We start from the raw sequence: 15,644 nt of genomic DNA, 5'->3' as shown, positions 1-15,644 counted from the left end.
ATTGAGGAGAATTAATATGTTTCAGATTATTTTATTTAGGTAGCCTATTGTCCTTTTTTCCTGATTGAAATAATAAGTGTGAGTTATCCGTGTAAACTTTTTGCTATCTCTGCCCAGAATTTTGTACAAATATCTGAAGATTTATGTGGAATGATTTTGTGAATGTAGTAACAAACTATCATGCATTAAAGTTCATATTTTGGTATTGGGTGTCAGGGTTGTGGATGGGAAATGGGGAAAAAGGAGCGAGGACTCAAGTGCAGGAAAATGGGGAATTTATTAAATAATAAACATAAAATAAAATGCAAAATAAACTACCCCGAGGGGGGAAACATTACCAAAACAAATACATACGCAAACAAACAGGACTGGGCAGGCTGGCAAGGATGAGGACTGAAAACACGACAGGACAAGACTTCAAACATCGACATGTGATGGCGAACTGGCACAGGACTAAAAACATGAGGGGATTATTAAGCAAAAGTAAATTGACACAAACAGGTGAACATGACTAACTAATAATGAGTTAACAAGGAGGGTGGGACTAGACAATAGACGGGAGAGCGCATGACACAGCGACAAGACAAGCCATGCGCTCACATTAAACAGGACAAGAACATGCAGCCAATGAGAGAACTCATTAACCGCATGTTCATGACAACACAAGCACAACACTGAAGCACACGACAAAAGCACGTGACCACAATGTAAACACCAAGCCACGTGCTTTGACAGACGCAAGACACGAGCACACGATGAATGAAAACACTCACCGTGCGCTCACACTGCATGTGTGAGCGCACGGTGAGTGTTTTCATTCATCGTGTGCTCGTGTCTTGCGTCTGTCAAAGCACGTGGCTTGGTGTTTACATTGTAGTCACGTGCTTTTGTTGTGTGCTTCAGTGTTGTGCTGCATGTTTTATCCCAGCGCCGACCAAAACCGAAACCAACTGGATTGAGACGCTGGGAATGAAACACCACGCTGCAGACAGACGAAAACACAAACACGAGTACAAGAGCGCGCGTGTGTCGGAGGGACGCAGAGCCCGCGCGGTCGCATAAAGCGGGAGCGCGCATGCTCTGCGCACACCCACGAAGGCGCACACAAACACGGAGACACACACAATGACAGAAACAAGTGCTCGACCCAAGAAAACTTGAGCCGAGCACAACAGGACAGGATTAGACATGACTAGTGTCCGGATTCTGCCAACAAAACAAGAATTTACATGACCAGAGTGGCAGAACCCTGACATTGGGGGCCTCCAACAAAAAGGCTGATAAGCAAAAACAGAGGTGTTATATCCACACAATATGCATTTTAAGTTTGTAAAAGTTATCCATCAAAAAACTCTTAGATATAATTTTAGAACTGCTTCAGTGAACTTGAACACGTATATTAAAATCCATTAATTTTTACTAGATGTTTTAGTTTTTTTTTTTTCAAAGTGTGCTTTAAATGCTTAAAAAATAAGTTAAATCTTTGTAGACTAGAAATATTTGTACTGTATATAATGTTTTTTTATGCGGGCAATACAATTTAGATTAATTTTATTTAACAAATATAATATTAATCTTTTTTTTTATTCAACTATAGGGGTGCGGCTAGGTAGGGGGCCTACAAGACATTGTGCCCAGAGGCCTCTGAATTCCTAATCCTGGCCCGTCAGTGGGGGTGAATTCCAACTTAAAATACGTTTTCAGGAAAGTATGAACACTTGGACATTAAAATAAAATGTCTTTTATTGAATTATGTGTAAACAGATGAAGTCAGTCTTTCTCTTTTCTCTTTCTCTGCAGCACTGATATAGCTGGTGTTATGTTTAATAGTGTGGTACACCTGCGTCAACTCAGGTGCTGAGGCGAGGAGAAAATACTAATGAACCTAATTGTAAAGGGTGGAATTGAAAACAGATTTTGGCTAATTTATTTGTCATTATTTGCAGTAACACCTATCCAAACATGGAAACAGCACATACATAATCTAGCTACAAATATTAGATAGTAAAGTTTTCAAATAGCCTATTTCTAATTTAGAAATATGGAAAGTTGCAATTTACTAGTTTAATTTCTTTACATGGGTATTATGTTGTCTGTTAATGTATTAAAGGGTCACGAAACACCAAAACACATTTTTAGAGCTGTTGACAGTCGTATAAGAGTCCCACACTGCTAAAAACACTATTAGGACACCTATATCTCACTAAAAAGTGTAAATTGGTTGTTTTTGCATTATTTCGAGCAAATTCGTATTTCCGGTTTGAAACGATTTTTTGAAGCTGCGTCACGGTCATGAGATAATAGCGTGTATTCCAGCGTGTGGACTAGACGTCTGTACCAAGGCGTCCCGTATTACGTCTCTGATTGTGCTGCATTCATTCATGAGTATGGCTTGGTTCAAACCAATCAGCATGCTCCATTATGAATGCGCTGCAACTTCATTAATATGCATGCTAGCTTTCTTAGACTGTACCTGAAACAGTGTTCAGACGGCAGAGAGACGACACATGCCGTGTTGCCAAAAGTTATGGGAAAAGAATAAGAGTTGTTTGGGGATACGGGTCGCCAGTGTTGCTTTCATAATGTGAAGGTTTTGTTTCATTTTCTCTCTATGAGAGCGCTGCAGGACTCGCGTATGGATCAGTGCATGCGACGCGCGGCAGAAATGCGTTTGTTTGGAACATTTTTTACTCGAGAGCATTTCTCATCAATGGTGAGATCTGGATTTGCTGCTCGTCTCCTTTAAAAAAGACGCAGCTCCAGTATGTGTTGATTATCCTGTCTACAAATTCGGTAAGTGTGTGCAATCAGTACCCTTTCTTTGTTCGTTCAGATGGCAAAGTTATAGTTTGTATGGTCAGCAGTACTCTTTCAGTGTTTAAAGACAGACCTTAGTCAAAATGATTTCTATGTTAATTAGTTTACAGTACGTTAATATCACTACAATATTGAAAGATCCGCAGTAAATGCTGCTCTCTGTGTGTAAACACGTGAACACTTTAAGCAAACTATTGCCGACCGTCGTGTTAAATTTTCGCCACATTTTGTGACAGGATAGTCTACACACACACGGCTTTCTGACCTACTGAGTGCATCTGAGTTACAGAGAAATGCAGAGGCTTTTTTCTCATATACGACGTATATATATATATGAGGTATCAAACATCCCACCGTCATTAAACACACTCTCTCCCCTGCATGTTTGTTTGTTTGTACTCGGTCAGAAGCGCGTACCCAAATGGCAACTCCTGCCCATTTTTACAAACCCTGCCCATTTTTATTCAAACCCTGCCCGTTTTTACAAACCCTGCCCATTTTTATTCAAACCCTGCCCATTTTTATTCAAACCCTGCCCATTTTTTACAAACCCTGCCCATTTTTATTCAAACCCTGCCCATTTTTATTCAAACCCTGCCCATTTTTACAAACCCTGCACATTTTTATTCAAACCCTGCCCATTTTTCCTCCCCCTACACTCCCACCCAAACAAAGCTAGACACGCCCACTTTCCTGACTTTTTCCAAACTAGAGGTGTGAAAACATTCTGCTGAAACAGGGGGCTTCATGGCCCTTTAAATGTAATGTTTCATGTAGTAAATGAATGCTTATGTGCTTGACTTAACCTTAACAAACAAATCATAATATTACATTGGAATATGATCCACTTGCACTGTATTTACACAAGTTTTACAAATTACAATTTGTGACCCAGTGTGTGAAAACCAGGCCAGATCTAATTCTGAGATAACGCTTGATTGTAGCCATTCATTTCACTGTGATTTCAGTAGTTGACATGGTTTTACTCAGTTGATATTAAATACATATATTTGTATTATTTTCACAGACTGTTCTTTATTCCATGTAGTAAATTACAATAACAAAAAAGACTCCAGCTAGATTTTCACAGACTGGGTCACTGTCATTACCATGTCTGCTTCGGGAGAGACTTGGGGTATGAAGAACTGTCTGACTGGGCTTTGATTTTTGTGAGCTCTGTCATTGCGGGATTGCTGCTCTCCGGAGGCATGCTGTCACACGACAGAGCCACAGAGAACACCCTCCGACAAATCGTGCAGTTGGCTTGATAATAATTCACTCATAATAAAAAACACTCTGCAGCCAGGTAAACTGAGAAAAGTGTTGCATGCAGAATTGTTGCAAACAATTTATTTGTGTTGAATTTAAACAAACAAATGAAATTGAATAATGTTCAACTTAATTTGCTTGTTTAAATTCAACACAATTAAATTGTTTACAACCACTTAACAAAAAAATTGAGTAAATCCAAGGAATCATCTTTGAATAATTTATTTCAGTGTATATGTTTTCTCCCACTCTTTGCAGTACTTTTGCAGTTGCTTGCGTTTAAACGCTGAAACTTTCAGATGCTGGGGGTTACCTGAAGACGCATATGCCTTTACTCCCTGTCAAGACTTGACAGACTCTGCTTTAAAGACCCGCCCTCCTCACTAGACAAAGACCAATCAAACGAACGATGACATCAAGTATTACCCAATCAAAAGTAGGAAATGAGGCATCTTCATAAAATGTGTGTGGGTTGATTTGCATGAAAAGCTACTTAAAAAAATACAGGACAAAGCCTATTCCTTGTTGATTCAAAACGGGACGGGCAATTTCATTCTTAAATACGGGACAATTCCGTATTTTAAGGGATGGGTGGCAACCCTAGCTAAAATATGTGGACTTTTGTGCACACAGATTTCATGTGGGCCTAGTTATCTGTTTCTCTCTTTCAATACAAACTGTGTAACTTATCATTATTATTTTCAGGAAGATAAGAAAGTGGTAATACACTCACCACTTGAAGCCGCACATCATATCCACACTGTGTATTCAGCACATCCTCCTAAAGAAAGACCAAAAGAACATGCTCATGTTCAAAAATTGATAATGAAAATTGAAAAAAATAAATAAATAAAATGAATAAAAAATAAAAACAAAAATAATATTAAACACAAAGGAAGCACAGAACACAACGTTGTAAAACAAGCAGATGGTTAGAATAGGATGAAAAATGGTTGAGCCTTTTTACAGAATTTAATTTACAGGACAGATCTGAATTTTTAGAATAAAACATTTTTAAAATGATAAAAAGTTTGAGGAAAAAATCTTGCAAATAATAAAATGGAAAATTGAGATGTTGAAAATTCTAAACTATTTTGCAAATCTGACTATTTCTAAGAACTATCTAAATCTTGCAACTGTACTGCAACCCAGAACTGCATGCATTCTATTGTCACAATAAAACAGAACAGCGTTTCACACAAACCCCCATTACAGGTGCAATGAAGCGATTTAAAATGGGCAGTTTTATTCAATGTTTGATGCAATCTCAACCCAAACATGAATAGAGGGCGGGACATATAGGCCCTATCCCAATTCTATTTTTGCACCCCTTCCCTCTTCCCTTTAGCCCGTAAAACAGAGTGTGAAGGGGAAGGGCTTTAAAATGTAACCCTAAGAAACACTACAGCAATACAACACCTGCACACGTCATCATATGTCATCGCAATCTCCTACTACTGAAACTACTGAGAACACATCTGTTTAGCTGTGCCTTTACTGTATGAGCACTGTGCTACGTCCGACAGATTCCACTATTATGTTTTTCGGTTTCTTTTTCATTCTTTTATAACCTATTTTAACTCATTTTAATTTGTTTTTAAATCATTTTTATTGTCTGCATGTTATGTTTCTAAACTTGTCTTTTTTAATCCTGTTTATGTAAAGCACTTTGAATTGCCACTGTGTATGAAATGTGCTATATAAATAAACTTGCCTTGCCTTACTACATATGAGATCGACGATCGCGACTACTGTAGTTATTCCAATTATATTCTGGAACGTTTCGGTTTCTAGTGTGATGCTGGAAAATCTCCATTTCAACAACTATCCCTAAGCCCTAAACCTTCAAGCTAACGAAAATTGGGAAACCCCTACCCCTTTAGAGGGTAAGGGAACAGGCTAAGGGTTAGAATTGACCATAGTAGCTCCTTCCCTTTTCAAAAAAACAGCCAATAGCAATTTGTTTTTTCTTTCAGCTCAGCCAGCGAGAGTGATTGAACTTAAGTTCAACAAATGAAAAGTCAATGAGAAGCGTCTTGAAGGGGGCGGGGCATGTCAGAGCATTTGATTGGTCAGAAGATTTGATGAGAAACCAAAGTATGAAGTCAATAAAACTGTTGATCTACTGTTGAGCTTTACATGTTTACATCAGCATTAAACGCGAATTTTGTCACTGTTTTGGTGAACACTAGCTTATTGATGTCCTAAAAACTTTACTATATTTCATGGGATCTTTAAATCTTTTAGTAAGCTCTATGAATGAATTCAAATGTACTGAAGAAAATGTACTCAAGTTGGCGGTAACATTCTGAACCTTTAACAGGAAAAGAGCAAGAGGTAAACAGTGGAAATGATGGTTTCTGGAACTCACAGCAGGGTCTTTGACGCAACAGGAGAAGGGAACACCACACCTTTCCCGGCTCGGGTTGAAGTCGGTGCAGTTGAAATAGATGTTCAGGTTCCAATCATTCGGTCCATGAGCACCACAACACGACCACTGTTGGGACACATGACATCAAAAATGACATCATTAACCATCATCAACATCTTCATCATCATCATACATTAAATTTTTGGGAAACACTTTAGTTTAGGTCACAATTCAAGCCTACTACTGGTTTATTACCTGCCTATTATTAAGTGGCAACTGGTTATTAGTAGTTATATAGTGTAATCTTATTCTGTATCTTTAATCCCACCCAAAATCTAAACCCAACTTCCACTTTTTCCACTATTAGTATTAATATTGAGCTAATTAGTAATTTATTAAGCAGTTGGTTAAAGCTTTGTAAATATTTATGCGGTAACCTCCCGCTCTCTCTCAGGAAGCCAATACGGAAGTAACTAAAACTGCAATTCATCCGAAATTCCGCTAGTCCTGGCCACTCCTGGCTCCAAACTAGAGCAAATTTCAATTGAGCCCACTGTTAGAATGGCCAACTTTACAGCAGAAAAAAAAGTGTTTACAGCCTGGTACAAAACAAAGATTTTGGTTAATACAGCTAATATTACCCTTCATGACAACTGTGGGGGGGGGGGGGGTGAATTTTTTTATAACTTATCCGTTTCCTTTATATTAAGTTATATTAAGTTTGCATATTTAAGGGCGTGGCCACTTGAGTGACAGCTAGGTCTCGTTGGTCGCCGTCACGTCACCTCAGCTGAATCCTGCAGATTAGCCACTGAACTCGGCATATTTATCGTATTTCTGTGTTGTTTTATGTGGCTTTACACACTCAACTGCCTTTTGGACTTGTTTCCTACAATTATCAGATGGCATGGCATGCTGAGTGCACTTAATTGTGCTCACAAACCATTCACGTGGCCTCCGTTTCCCATGTGAGTAAAGTTATATACTTATATACCATCTCTATACATGTATTTGTTTTATTTAAGATCATTTATCGTTTATATATATATTTAGAGCTGTAATGCACTTCAGAATCTGACCAATTGATTAGCTGTAGGCTCTAGATCAGTCATCTGAAGCGTTGTCATACAGTGTTATGCTGGATTTCATCAATAGTCTTACATTAACTAACAGACTATCTGAAGTGTTTGGAAGTAATTTGCGTTTTCTCCTGTTGAAAAACGTCATAAGAACAATGTTTAGTGGCTCAATGTATTACAGCAGTGTTTTTAAAAGTCTAAACACTTTATTGATATAGTGTACAACCAAGCACAAGTGGTCAGAATACAAACGAGTCACAGGTGATAAAGTATTAAGCATTTCTCCCAAAGTAAAGTGTGTCTGAACCAGGTCCAAGCTAAATGACAGCAGGTGTCTGTAGCTCCGCTCACTCTCCGCCTCTTTGCCCTTGTTTGGTCTCCCGCCGTGGGTGTGATGATGCGCGAACAAAATGGTGACGGTTGGCCGCGCCTACTTGTGTCTTCTTTTGCGCTCTTTAGAAACCTATGGGTGACGTCACGGATACTACGTCCATATATTTTACAGTCTATGTTAATATTGTGAACTGATATTTAAATTAAAGTGTTACCAACTTTTTCCATCTATAAAGTTAGGACTAGAAGCTATATCATTTTTGTTTTTTTTGATGGTACGATATGAGGCAATACTGTTCATACCGAAAAGCAATAAAGTGATGTTGTTTCATTGGACACCAATGAGCAGGATATAAAAATGTTGTAATAGTTAATTAAAGCATTTACTAACATATTAAGAAGCATGTATTTGGATTTTATTAATGCATTATTAAATGTTGAACTTGATTGATGAATAATAAATGCTCCACAAGTATTGTTCATACTTAGTTCACAACAGTTATTACAGTAACTAATATTAAGCAGGGGGCGCCCAGCCTGCAGTCTGTGTGGGTCCTAATGCCCCAGTATAGTGACGGGGACTCTATACTGCTAAGTGAGCGCCATCTTTCGGATGAGACGTTAAACTGAGGTCCCGACTCTTGGTGGTGGTTAAAAATCCCAGGATGTCTTTCGAAAAAGAGTAGGGGTTTAACCCCGGCATCCTGGCCAAATCTGCCCACTGGCCTCTGTCCATCATGGCCTCCTAACCATCCCCATATCATGATTGGCTTAATCACTCTGTCTCCTCTCCACCAATCAGCTGGTGTGTGGTGTGCGGTCTGGCACAAAATGGCTGCCGTCGTGTCATCCAGGTGGATGCTACACACTGGGGTTGGATGAGGAGAATCCCCCCACTGTGTAAAGCGCTTGAGTAGGGTTGTAACGGTATGAATTTTTTACGGTATGATAATCGTCTAAAACAATACCATGGTTTGGCGGTTTCGCGGTATACGGTATGTTACAAATGTTACAAAATAATAGAACAGTGAAGCAAATTTGACTTTTTCCAAATAATATATTTTCAGTTACTATAAACAACACCACTTAAAGTGAACAAATAAAAAAATAATAAAATAATAAATAATGTGTCAAAGTCCAAATAAAGTCCAAATAAACATGGTGCAAATCCTCAGTAAAAAATAGATATAAATATTTACTATACTATAAATAGTTACATAACGAAACTAGATTCAATATGGAACATCCTCAGGTTTTATGTGCCAGCATGGATATGGTTGTCTGTGGATATGGATTTGGATATGGTTGTATGCAATGCAGACAAACAGCTGCACCTTCATTTGCGTCTTTTGAAAACAGCAAGAGCAGCAGTTCGTCTTTGCTGTGTCACTGTTTTGTCATGTTTCTGTGCTGCTGTGCATGCAAAAGTACTTAGTATGAGAATTATTTCATGCAAAACTTTTTTTTTGCGTTTTGAATGTATGCCTATCTCTAATTCCGTGTTGTTCAAAAAGCTCATTGTTGCTCCACAAACAAAAGCGAAACCTATGCTTATTGGTTGTGATATAGCGAGTTTGAACCAATCTGGGCATGGAGGAGGGACAATGCATCAATATATCATGTCTGATTTGTCCGGAGACACAGTGACGAGTGTTTCTTTGTCAAATCAGCGTTGTCAAATGTTGATGACGTAACCGCACTGATTCCGGAGCCTCTGAAAGTCCGCGAATGTTATGTGATACAGCACTGGAAAGCTGTTCTCTTCTTTATGCCAATCTTTGAATTGTATGAATCGGATCAGCAGATCAAAAGTTATTAAACATTTAAGAGCAATACTTATTTTTAGCCGCGGGCGGCTGTCTCGGTCTTTAAGGGTTAAAACCGTTGATATGCAATTGTTCATGGTATGATAATCGTGCACGTTCAAATCGTGGTAGACCGTCATACCGCTATATTGTTACAACCCTAGCTTTGAGTGCTTAGAAAAGCACTATATAAATGTAAGGAATTATTATTATTAACTAATGAAATCTTAATGTAAAGTGTGACCAAAAATTTTAAATATTATTATTTTTTTATAAATTCAAATATAAAAACATGGAAACAATGAGACAATTTGCAAACCATCAGCCCAGGCTTATTGAAAATATAAGCTACTGTTTTTTAAACCTAAAATACATTACTCCAGGTATGTTTTGTTGCACATTTTAGATGACAAATCCACAAGAGGGCACTGTCTGCATTTGTGCTAATCTGAAATGTGTTACTTTAAGTACATTTTGTTGTATGTTCCTTCTTATTTAAATCCAGGAGAAAGCAGAGCTTTTCATACAGATCAGCCAGCGAACTACTGAGCTAAACCCTTCCTTAAACCTAACAAATGGTGTTTTGAAAAGCAGACGTAAGAAAAAAGTGCACTGCGAACACATAGTTTTACCTTAATTTGCCAATTGCTTTTATCTCTTTTGTGGAAGCATGTTTTTCCGGTCTCAAACCCATGCACTCTGCAGCACAACACTGTACAAAATAAGCCAAGAGCAAACTGACCACACCTGAAAAGTTGTCCACATGGAGATAGACAGGCGTCGTGCTCATTACAAATGACAGATATTAATAAGATGTTTTGTGATGTTTATTTTGGGATTGTGCAAGGAACTGCATGAAAATAATCCTATAATCATCAATAATATGTCCCTGTAAACATCATTAGTGTGAAAATAATAAAAGTGGTTGTCGTCATTTTGCCCCCAGTGTTCATTCTACCTAGAAACTGCAGATAATTGTATGTTTAAGGACACTTTTTTTTCCACAAAAAAGTATGTATTTCCAATGAATTCTGTGTTGCACAAAATATACAGATATGACTTCTTTTTTTGCCAAGTATGCAGGATGATGACTCATACTTTCAAGTGCACATTTATTATACCAGTCTCACTGGAAACAAACACCACAGTGCAGCATAAAAGGCTGACTCACATATTCTTGAGCAAAGTCAATGAGGTTCTGGAGGTCAATGTCGTCCCGATATGCTTTAACATTGTTGTTGATGAAGAAGTTCAGCTGGTCTTTGATCCAGTCTTTAAAGACGAAGGCTAAAATGCCAGCAGTGAGCTCCAGGAAGAAGATGAGGCCCAGAAACACTGAAAACTTGAAGAAAAACACACAGATTGAGGAATAAACACTTTTTTAATGGAAATAATACTTCATAATACTTAAAGCAGTTTTTCATTAAGTGCAACCACAATATAGAGCAATTGCAATATATACTGGAAAGGCCAAAGTAGCCCGTCGTAGTAGAGATTTTGATGATGAAGTTTTTGCATTGTTTTATTTGAAGACAAAAAAAAATTCCCTAATTTTTATATGACAAAATAATGTTGATGAATGGCATTTTTTGGCAGCTTAAAGACACCTCTCATACGAAGAATAAAGTCGCATGCATTGTTTAGGTGTGATTTTTACAATCACTTCAACAAAATGTCAAAACCCTAATGGTTTTGTGTGTCTTGTCAAACAAATCTGAGCTTTATTTTGTATTCACTATTGGATTCGGATCAGGTGACTGGCTGGGCCATTCTACAGCTTGATTTTTTTTTTCTCTGAAAGCATCTGAGAGTTTCTTTGGCTATGTTTTGGATTGTTTTCTTGTTGAAATGTTCACCCTGGTTTCATCTTCATCCTCCTGCTAATGTAGATGTTGGACTAAATCAGCTGATATTAACTTACACTGACAAATGGCAGAGGGTTGCTGAAGAACTACTGAGAGATTTTAGCTGCTGTCTGGGCTTGCACAGACTTTCTGCATCTCCCTTTCTTCATGTGTTCAATAGTTTTTCCCTATGCCATTTTATTTTATCACACATAACTTAATTGGTAAACTAATTCGATTTGTTTTCTTTTCATATATGGATTTCGTTGGTTGTTACTAACAACTGATGAAAATTTTAAGTCAACAACACCTTTAAAAATATGTTTTCTGAGAAAAATAGTGACGTACAATATTTATTTCTCCCACTATACACAGTAATATTGCCCAATGTTTTATTTTTAACTAAAGTTTGTTAAATTTTTATTTCACAGAAGTCATCATACTGAGATACAACAATTGTAATGTTTTTATTTATTTATTTTTAACAATTTTAATTTTGTTTGTTACAACGTTAATTTCTTCCTGATTTAGGGTCTTAAGATATTTTAAATTGTATGTTTGAGTAGTCTGTGCATTCATTAATTGTAATCATCTGATGTTTGTCAAGAAACGAGAGCACCAGTATTAATAGAATTACACTGGTTACCTGCGCACCAAAGGATAGATTTTAAGATTCTTTTATTAGCTTATAAAGCACTCCACAACATGACACCTTCCTACATCTCCGACTGTTTATCAAAATATCATCATAACCGTTTGCTACGCTCTTCTAGCACAGGACTTTTAGAATTTTACTCTGTAAATCTGATTCGATCTGGCGGCACTTCTTTTAGCCATTATGCTCCTAAAATTTGGAACTATCTTCCTCTTGAAGTGAAAGAATCCCCTAGTATTCACTAAATGGCCTAGGACCTAAATACATTACAGATATGCAGACTGAATACAAACCCAACAGATCACTCAGATCTTTAGGATCATATAAACTAGTAGTTCCAAGAGTTCAGTCAAAGCATGGTGAATCTGCCTTCAGCCACTACGCCCCTCGCTGGTGGAATCAGCTTCCAGAAATGATCAGATGTGCTCCAACATTAGGCATGTTCAAATCCAGACTGAAAACATATCTGTTTAGCTGTGCCTTTACTGAATGAGCACTGTGCTGCGTCCCACATATCGCACTATTATGTTTTTCTCTTCTTCTTCATTCTTTTATATCACATTTTACTTGTTTTTGTGTGTTTTTTTACTCATTTTTATTATTTGTTTTTATTTTTATTTTACTTGTTTCTTTTATTCCTGTTTATGTAAATCACTTTGAATTGCCACTGTGTATGAAATGTGCTATATAAATAAACTTGCCTTGCCTTGCCTTAGTATTTGTGAGGTGTACACCAAGTTTGTAAGGTGTATGCATTTTATCTACATGTAGGTTTATGTATGTATGCATGTATGATGTGTGCTTGCATATGTAAGGACTATTGTGTGTGTGATCGTGGGGATATATGCTTTTATTTTGTGTACATGAATGCTTTTACTGGAGTATGTGTCAAGTTTATGTGGTCTATTTTAATGCTTTTTTTGTTGTTGTTTATGAGGCACTTTGGGCTGCATGTACGTTGGAAAAGTGCTATACAAATAAAATTTTAAATTATTATTATTATATTTAATATATGTGACCCTGGACTACAAAACCAGTCGGGAAAAGGCGTCACAATATCTATTTTTTGTCGTACAAGAAGGAAAATGAATGAATGAATGACTGAATAATTGAAATGCACTGCTATTTTGTTTAGTGGAAACGGTTTATGTAAAAAAACAGGAGCATTTGCTTATTACCCTAAAATTAAAAGTTGACCAGCTTTACATATTCTGCAAATAAGGTTTGCTTTAATGAAACATGGTGTTCTTGGAGTTTCAAAATGCTTTAGGAAATGAAATGCCAAGAGAATTCACAACAGTGCAAAAACTCACAAATTTAAGCAGGAAAGTGTTCTCCCGCAGCGCACCGATGCATCCTGCAAACCCCAGGATGAACATCACCCCTCCCACAACGATGAAGAGCCAGACGGGGTCGAAGCCGCCCAGATCTGTGATGGAGGAAATGTTGGACAGCACTCCCTGTAGAGCACACACATCAGACAGAGCTGCTGAGTCCACATCCTGACCTTACAATCCTGTAAGTAAAACCCAAGTTTTGATAGTCTGAGACAAATTTGGGAAATCCTAAAATATTCCTGTAATCCTAGTCTAAAATCTGTGATCTTTGATTGTTTGACATTTTCACCAGCAGCTCATTAAAGGGATGGTTCTCCCAAAAAATGAAATTTTTGTTGCTGACCATGTCCATCCCTTTTTGACCACATATATTGTCCTCCACAGTCATCAGATCTCAATCCAATGGAGCACCTTTGGGATGTGGTGGAACGGGGGATTCACATCATGGATGTGCAGCCGACAAAATCTGCAGCAACTGTGTGATGCTACATTTCAATATGGAGCAAAATCTCTGAGGATTATTTCCAGTAGCTTGTTGAATCTATGCCACGAAGGATTAAGGCAGTTCTGAAGGCAAAAGGGGATCCAACCCCTTACTAGTAAGGTGTACCTAATAAAGTGGCCGTTGATAAGTGTAATTAGGAATTTCTTCTTAACTTATTCTTTCGATTATTAATGAAGAATTTAAATACGAATATAATCAGTCAGTTTTATTAAGGCAGGTGTGGAAAATGTTTATATCATAGGCACTGCTTGCTTTAAAAACAAAAAGGAATATGCTTGAAATCTCCTTGAACACAAAATAAACGTAATTCGCAATAATCACATTCAACACCTTCAGTCTGGTGCTTTTTTTCTGTGATTAACATTTAGCAAATTAAAAAAGGAACCACTTTATTAATTATTTACACAGAGCTACCAAGATGTTCCTTAATCGGCTGACATTAATACAAAGTGCCTTATGGCCTACACGTGTCTTTTAGCAGAACAATCAACGACTCAAATGGAGCAATTTCCAGGCTATTAATCAGCCAATTGACTTCTAGATTCATTAAGTCGCCTCGAATTAGTGTGAAGAAATTACATTCACCTTTCATGCATGAATACATAACAGCGAGGGTGACCTTTTCTGACAAATCAGAGAGAGAGAACGGTGACGATAAATACAAAGCCTTATTGAGCTGCGCGGCACTGCAAACAGAAATATAACAGACACATAAAACTGCAATGCAAATGAATTAAAGATGCCTTGCATATGCTCTCAATGCTTTAAGGGTTTTAAAGGGGCAGTTTACTAAATATGCAAATTTTTTATCATTTAATAAACAGTTACAAACGTCATTGAGTCTGAAAGTATATATTTCAGTTTTTAATCCAGGATTTATTCCAGCTGTGATGGCAGGCCTTTTACACGGATCTTCCAACTCCCTATGGTGTTATTTCAATGACAAATGTCATGAGCGCAGTATTACTAGTCGAGATCCCATTCATGTAAAACGAGCATGCAAATCTCTTTGCCCTGTCACTCAGTCAGTCAGTATGTAACCTTAAAGGGTTAAACAAATAATGCACAGCACTACTACGATTACAGAACATTTGCTCTGTTATAATTCACTTACATTTTATACGCTTTGGTGCGATTACAACCCGCTACTAAAAAACAACAACAACTGAATGTTTTGAATGAGAAGATGTAATGTAGCCGTGGCGGGAATGAATTTTAGTGAGGCGCAGCGCCATGAATAAATGAATGTAGCAATGAATGAGGCGCATATATATATATAAAGTATTAGTTGTGTTTTTAGGGTGACTATTTTACCATCAGTGCATGGACTGTGGATGGAAAAATTATGGCACAATGTACCCTTTTTGCATTATTAACGTGCAAAATAATATATAAGCCTATATATATATATATATATATATATATATATATATATATATATATATATATGCATGTTAATATTGCAAAAAGTGTAAATTGTGCCATAATTTTCCAACAGCATCAGCATGCACTGATGGTAAAATAGTCACCTTATAAACATAGTAGGAACAAAAAATCAATTATATATATATATATATATATATATATATATATATATATATATATATATATATATATAGGGATGTGCGG

At 37.2% G+C, this 15,644-nt stretch overlaps 2 protein-coding genes and 1 long non-coding RNA gene across 8 annotated transcripts in view; 1 reads left to right on the top strand and 2 right to left on the bottom strand.

Moving 5' to 3' along the window:
- nsd1a (nuclear receptor binding SET domain protein 1a) overlaps positions 1 to 15,644 on the bottom strand; it is a 1,446,438-nt gene that overhangs the window by 865,465 nt on the left and 565,329 nt on the right. The window lies entirely within an intron of this gene.
- Positions 1 to 15,644, bottom strand: part of tspan17 (tetraspanin 17) — a 62,439-nt gene that overhangs the window by 16,186 nt on the left and 30,609 nt on the right. For 4 of the 6 annotated variants that reach the window (XR_015506632.1, XR_015506633.1, XM_087280180.1 and 1 more), the window contains 4 exon segments: positions 13,487 to 13,633; positions 10,846 to 11,016; positions 6,458 to 6,583; positions 4,820 to 4,867 (listed from right to left, as the gene is read on the bottom strand). Coding sequence is in view for 3 of the 6 variants with exons in the window: in XM_087280180.1 (XP_087136306.1) it covers positions 4,820 to 4,867; positions 6,458 to 6,583; positions 10,846 to 11,016; positions 13,487 to 13,633 (492 nt within the window). In the remaining 3 variants the exon portion in view is untranslated. 6 annotated transcript variants of the gene reach the window in all.
- On the top strand, positions 5,653 to 12,805 carry LOC147840933 (uncharacterized). The gene is made up of 3 exons (XR_015508055.1): positions 5,653 to 6,874; positions 8,042 to 8,782; positions 9,839 to 12,805. It is a non-coding gene; the product is annotated as an uncharacterized LOC147840933 (long non-coding RNA).

The sequence above is a fragment of the Danio rerio genome, chromosome 14, assembly GCF_052040795.2.
Source record: "Danio rerio strain M-AB ecotype USA chromosome 14, GRCz13ab, whole genome shotgun sequence".
In the NCBI taxonomy this organism is placed as follows: Eukaryota; Metazoa; Chordata; class Actinopteri; order Cypriniformes; family Danionidae; genus Danio; species Danio rerio.
Note: the sequence above shows the minus strand (reverse complement) of the source record. Positions and strands in the feature narration are given on the sequence as shown.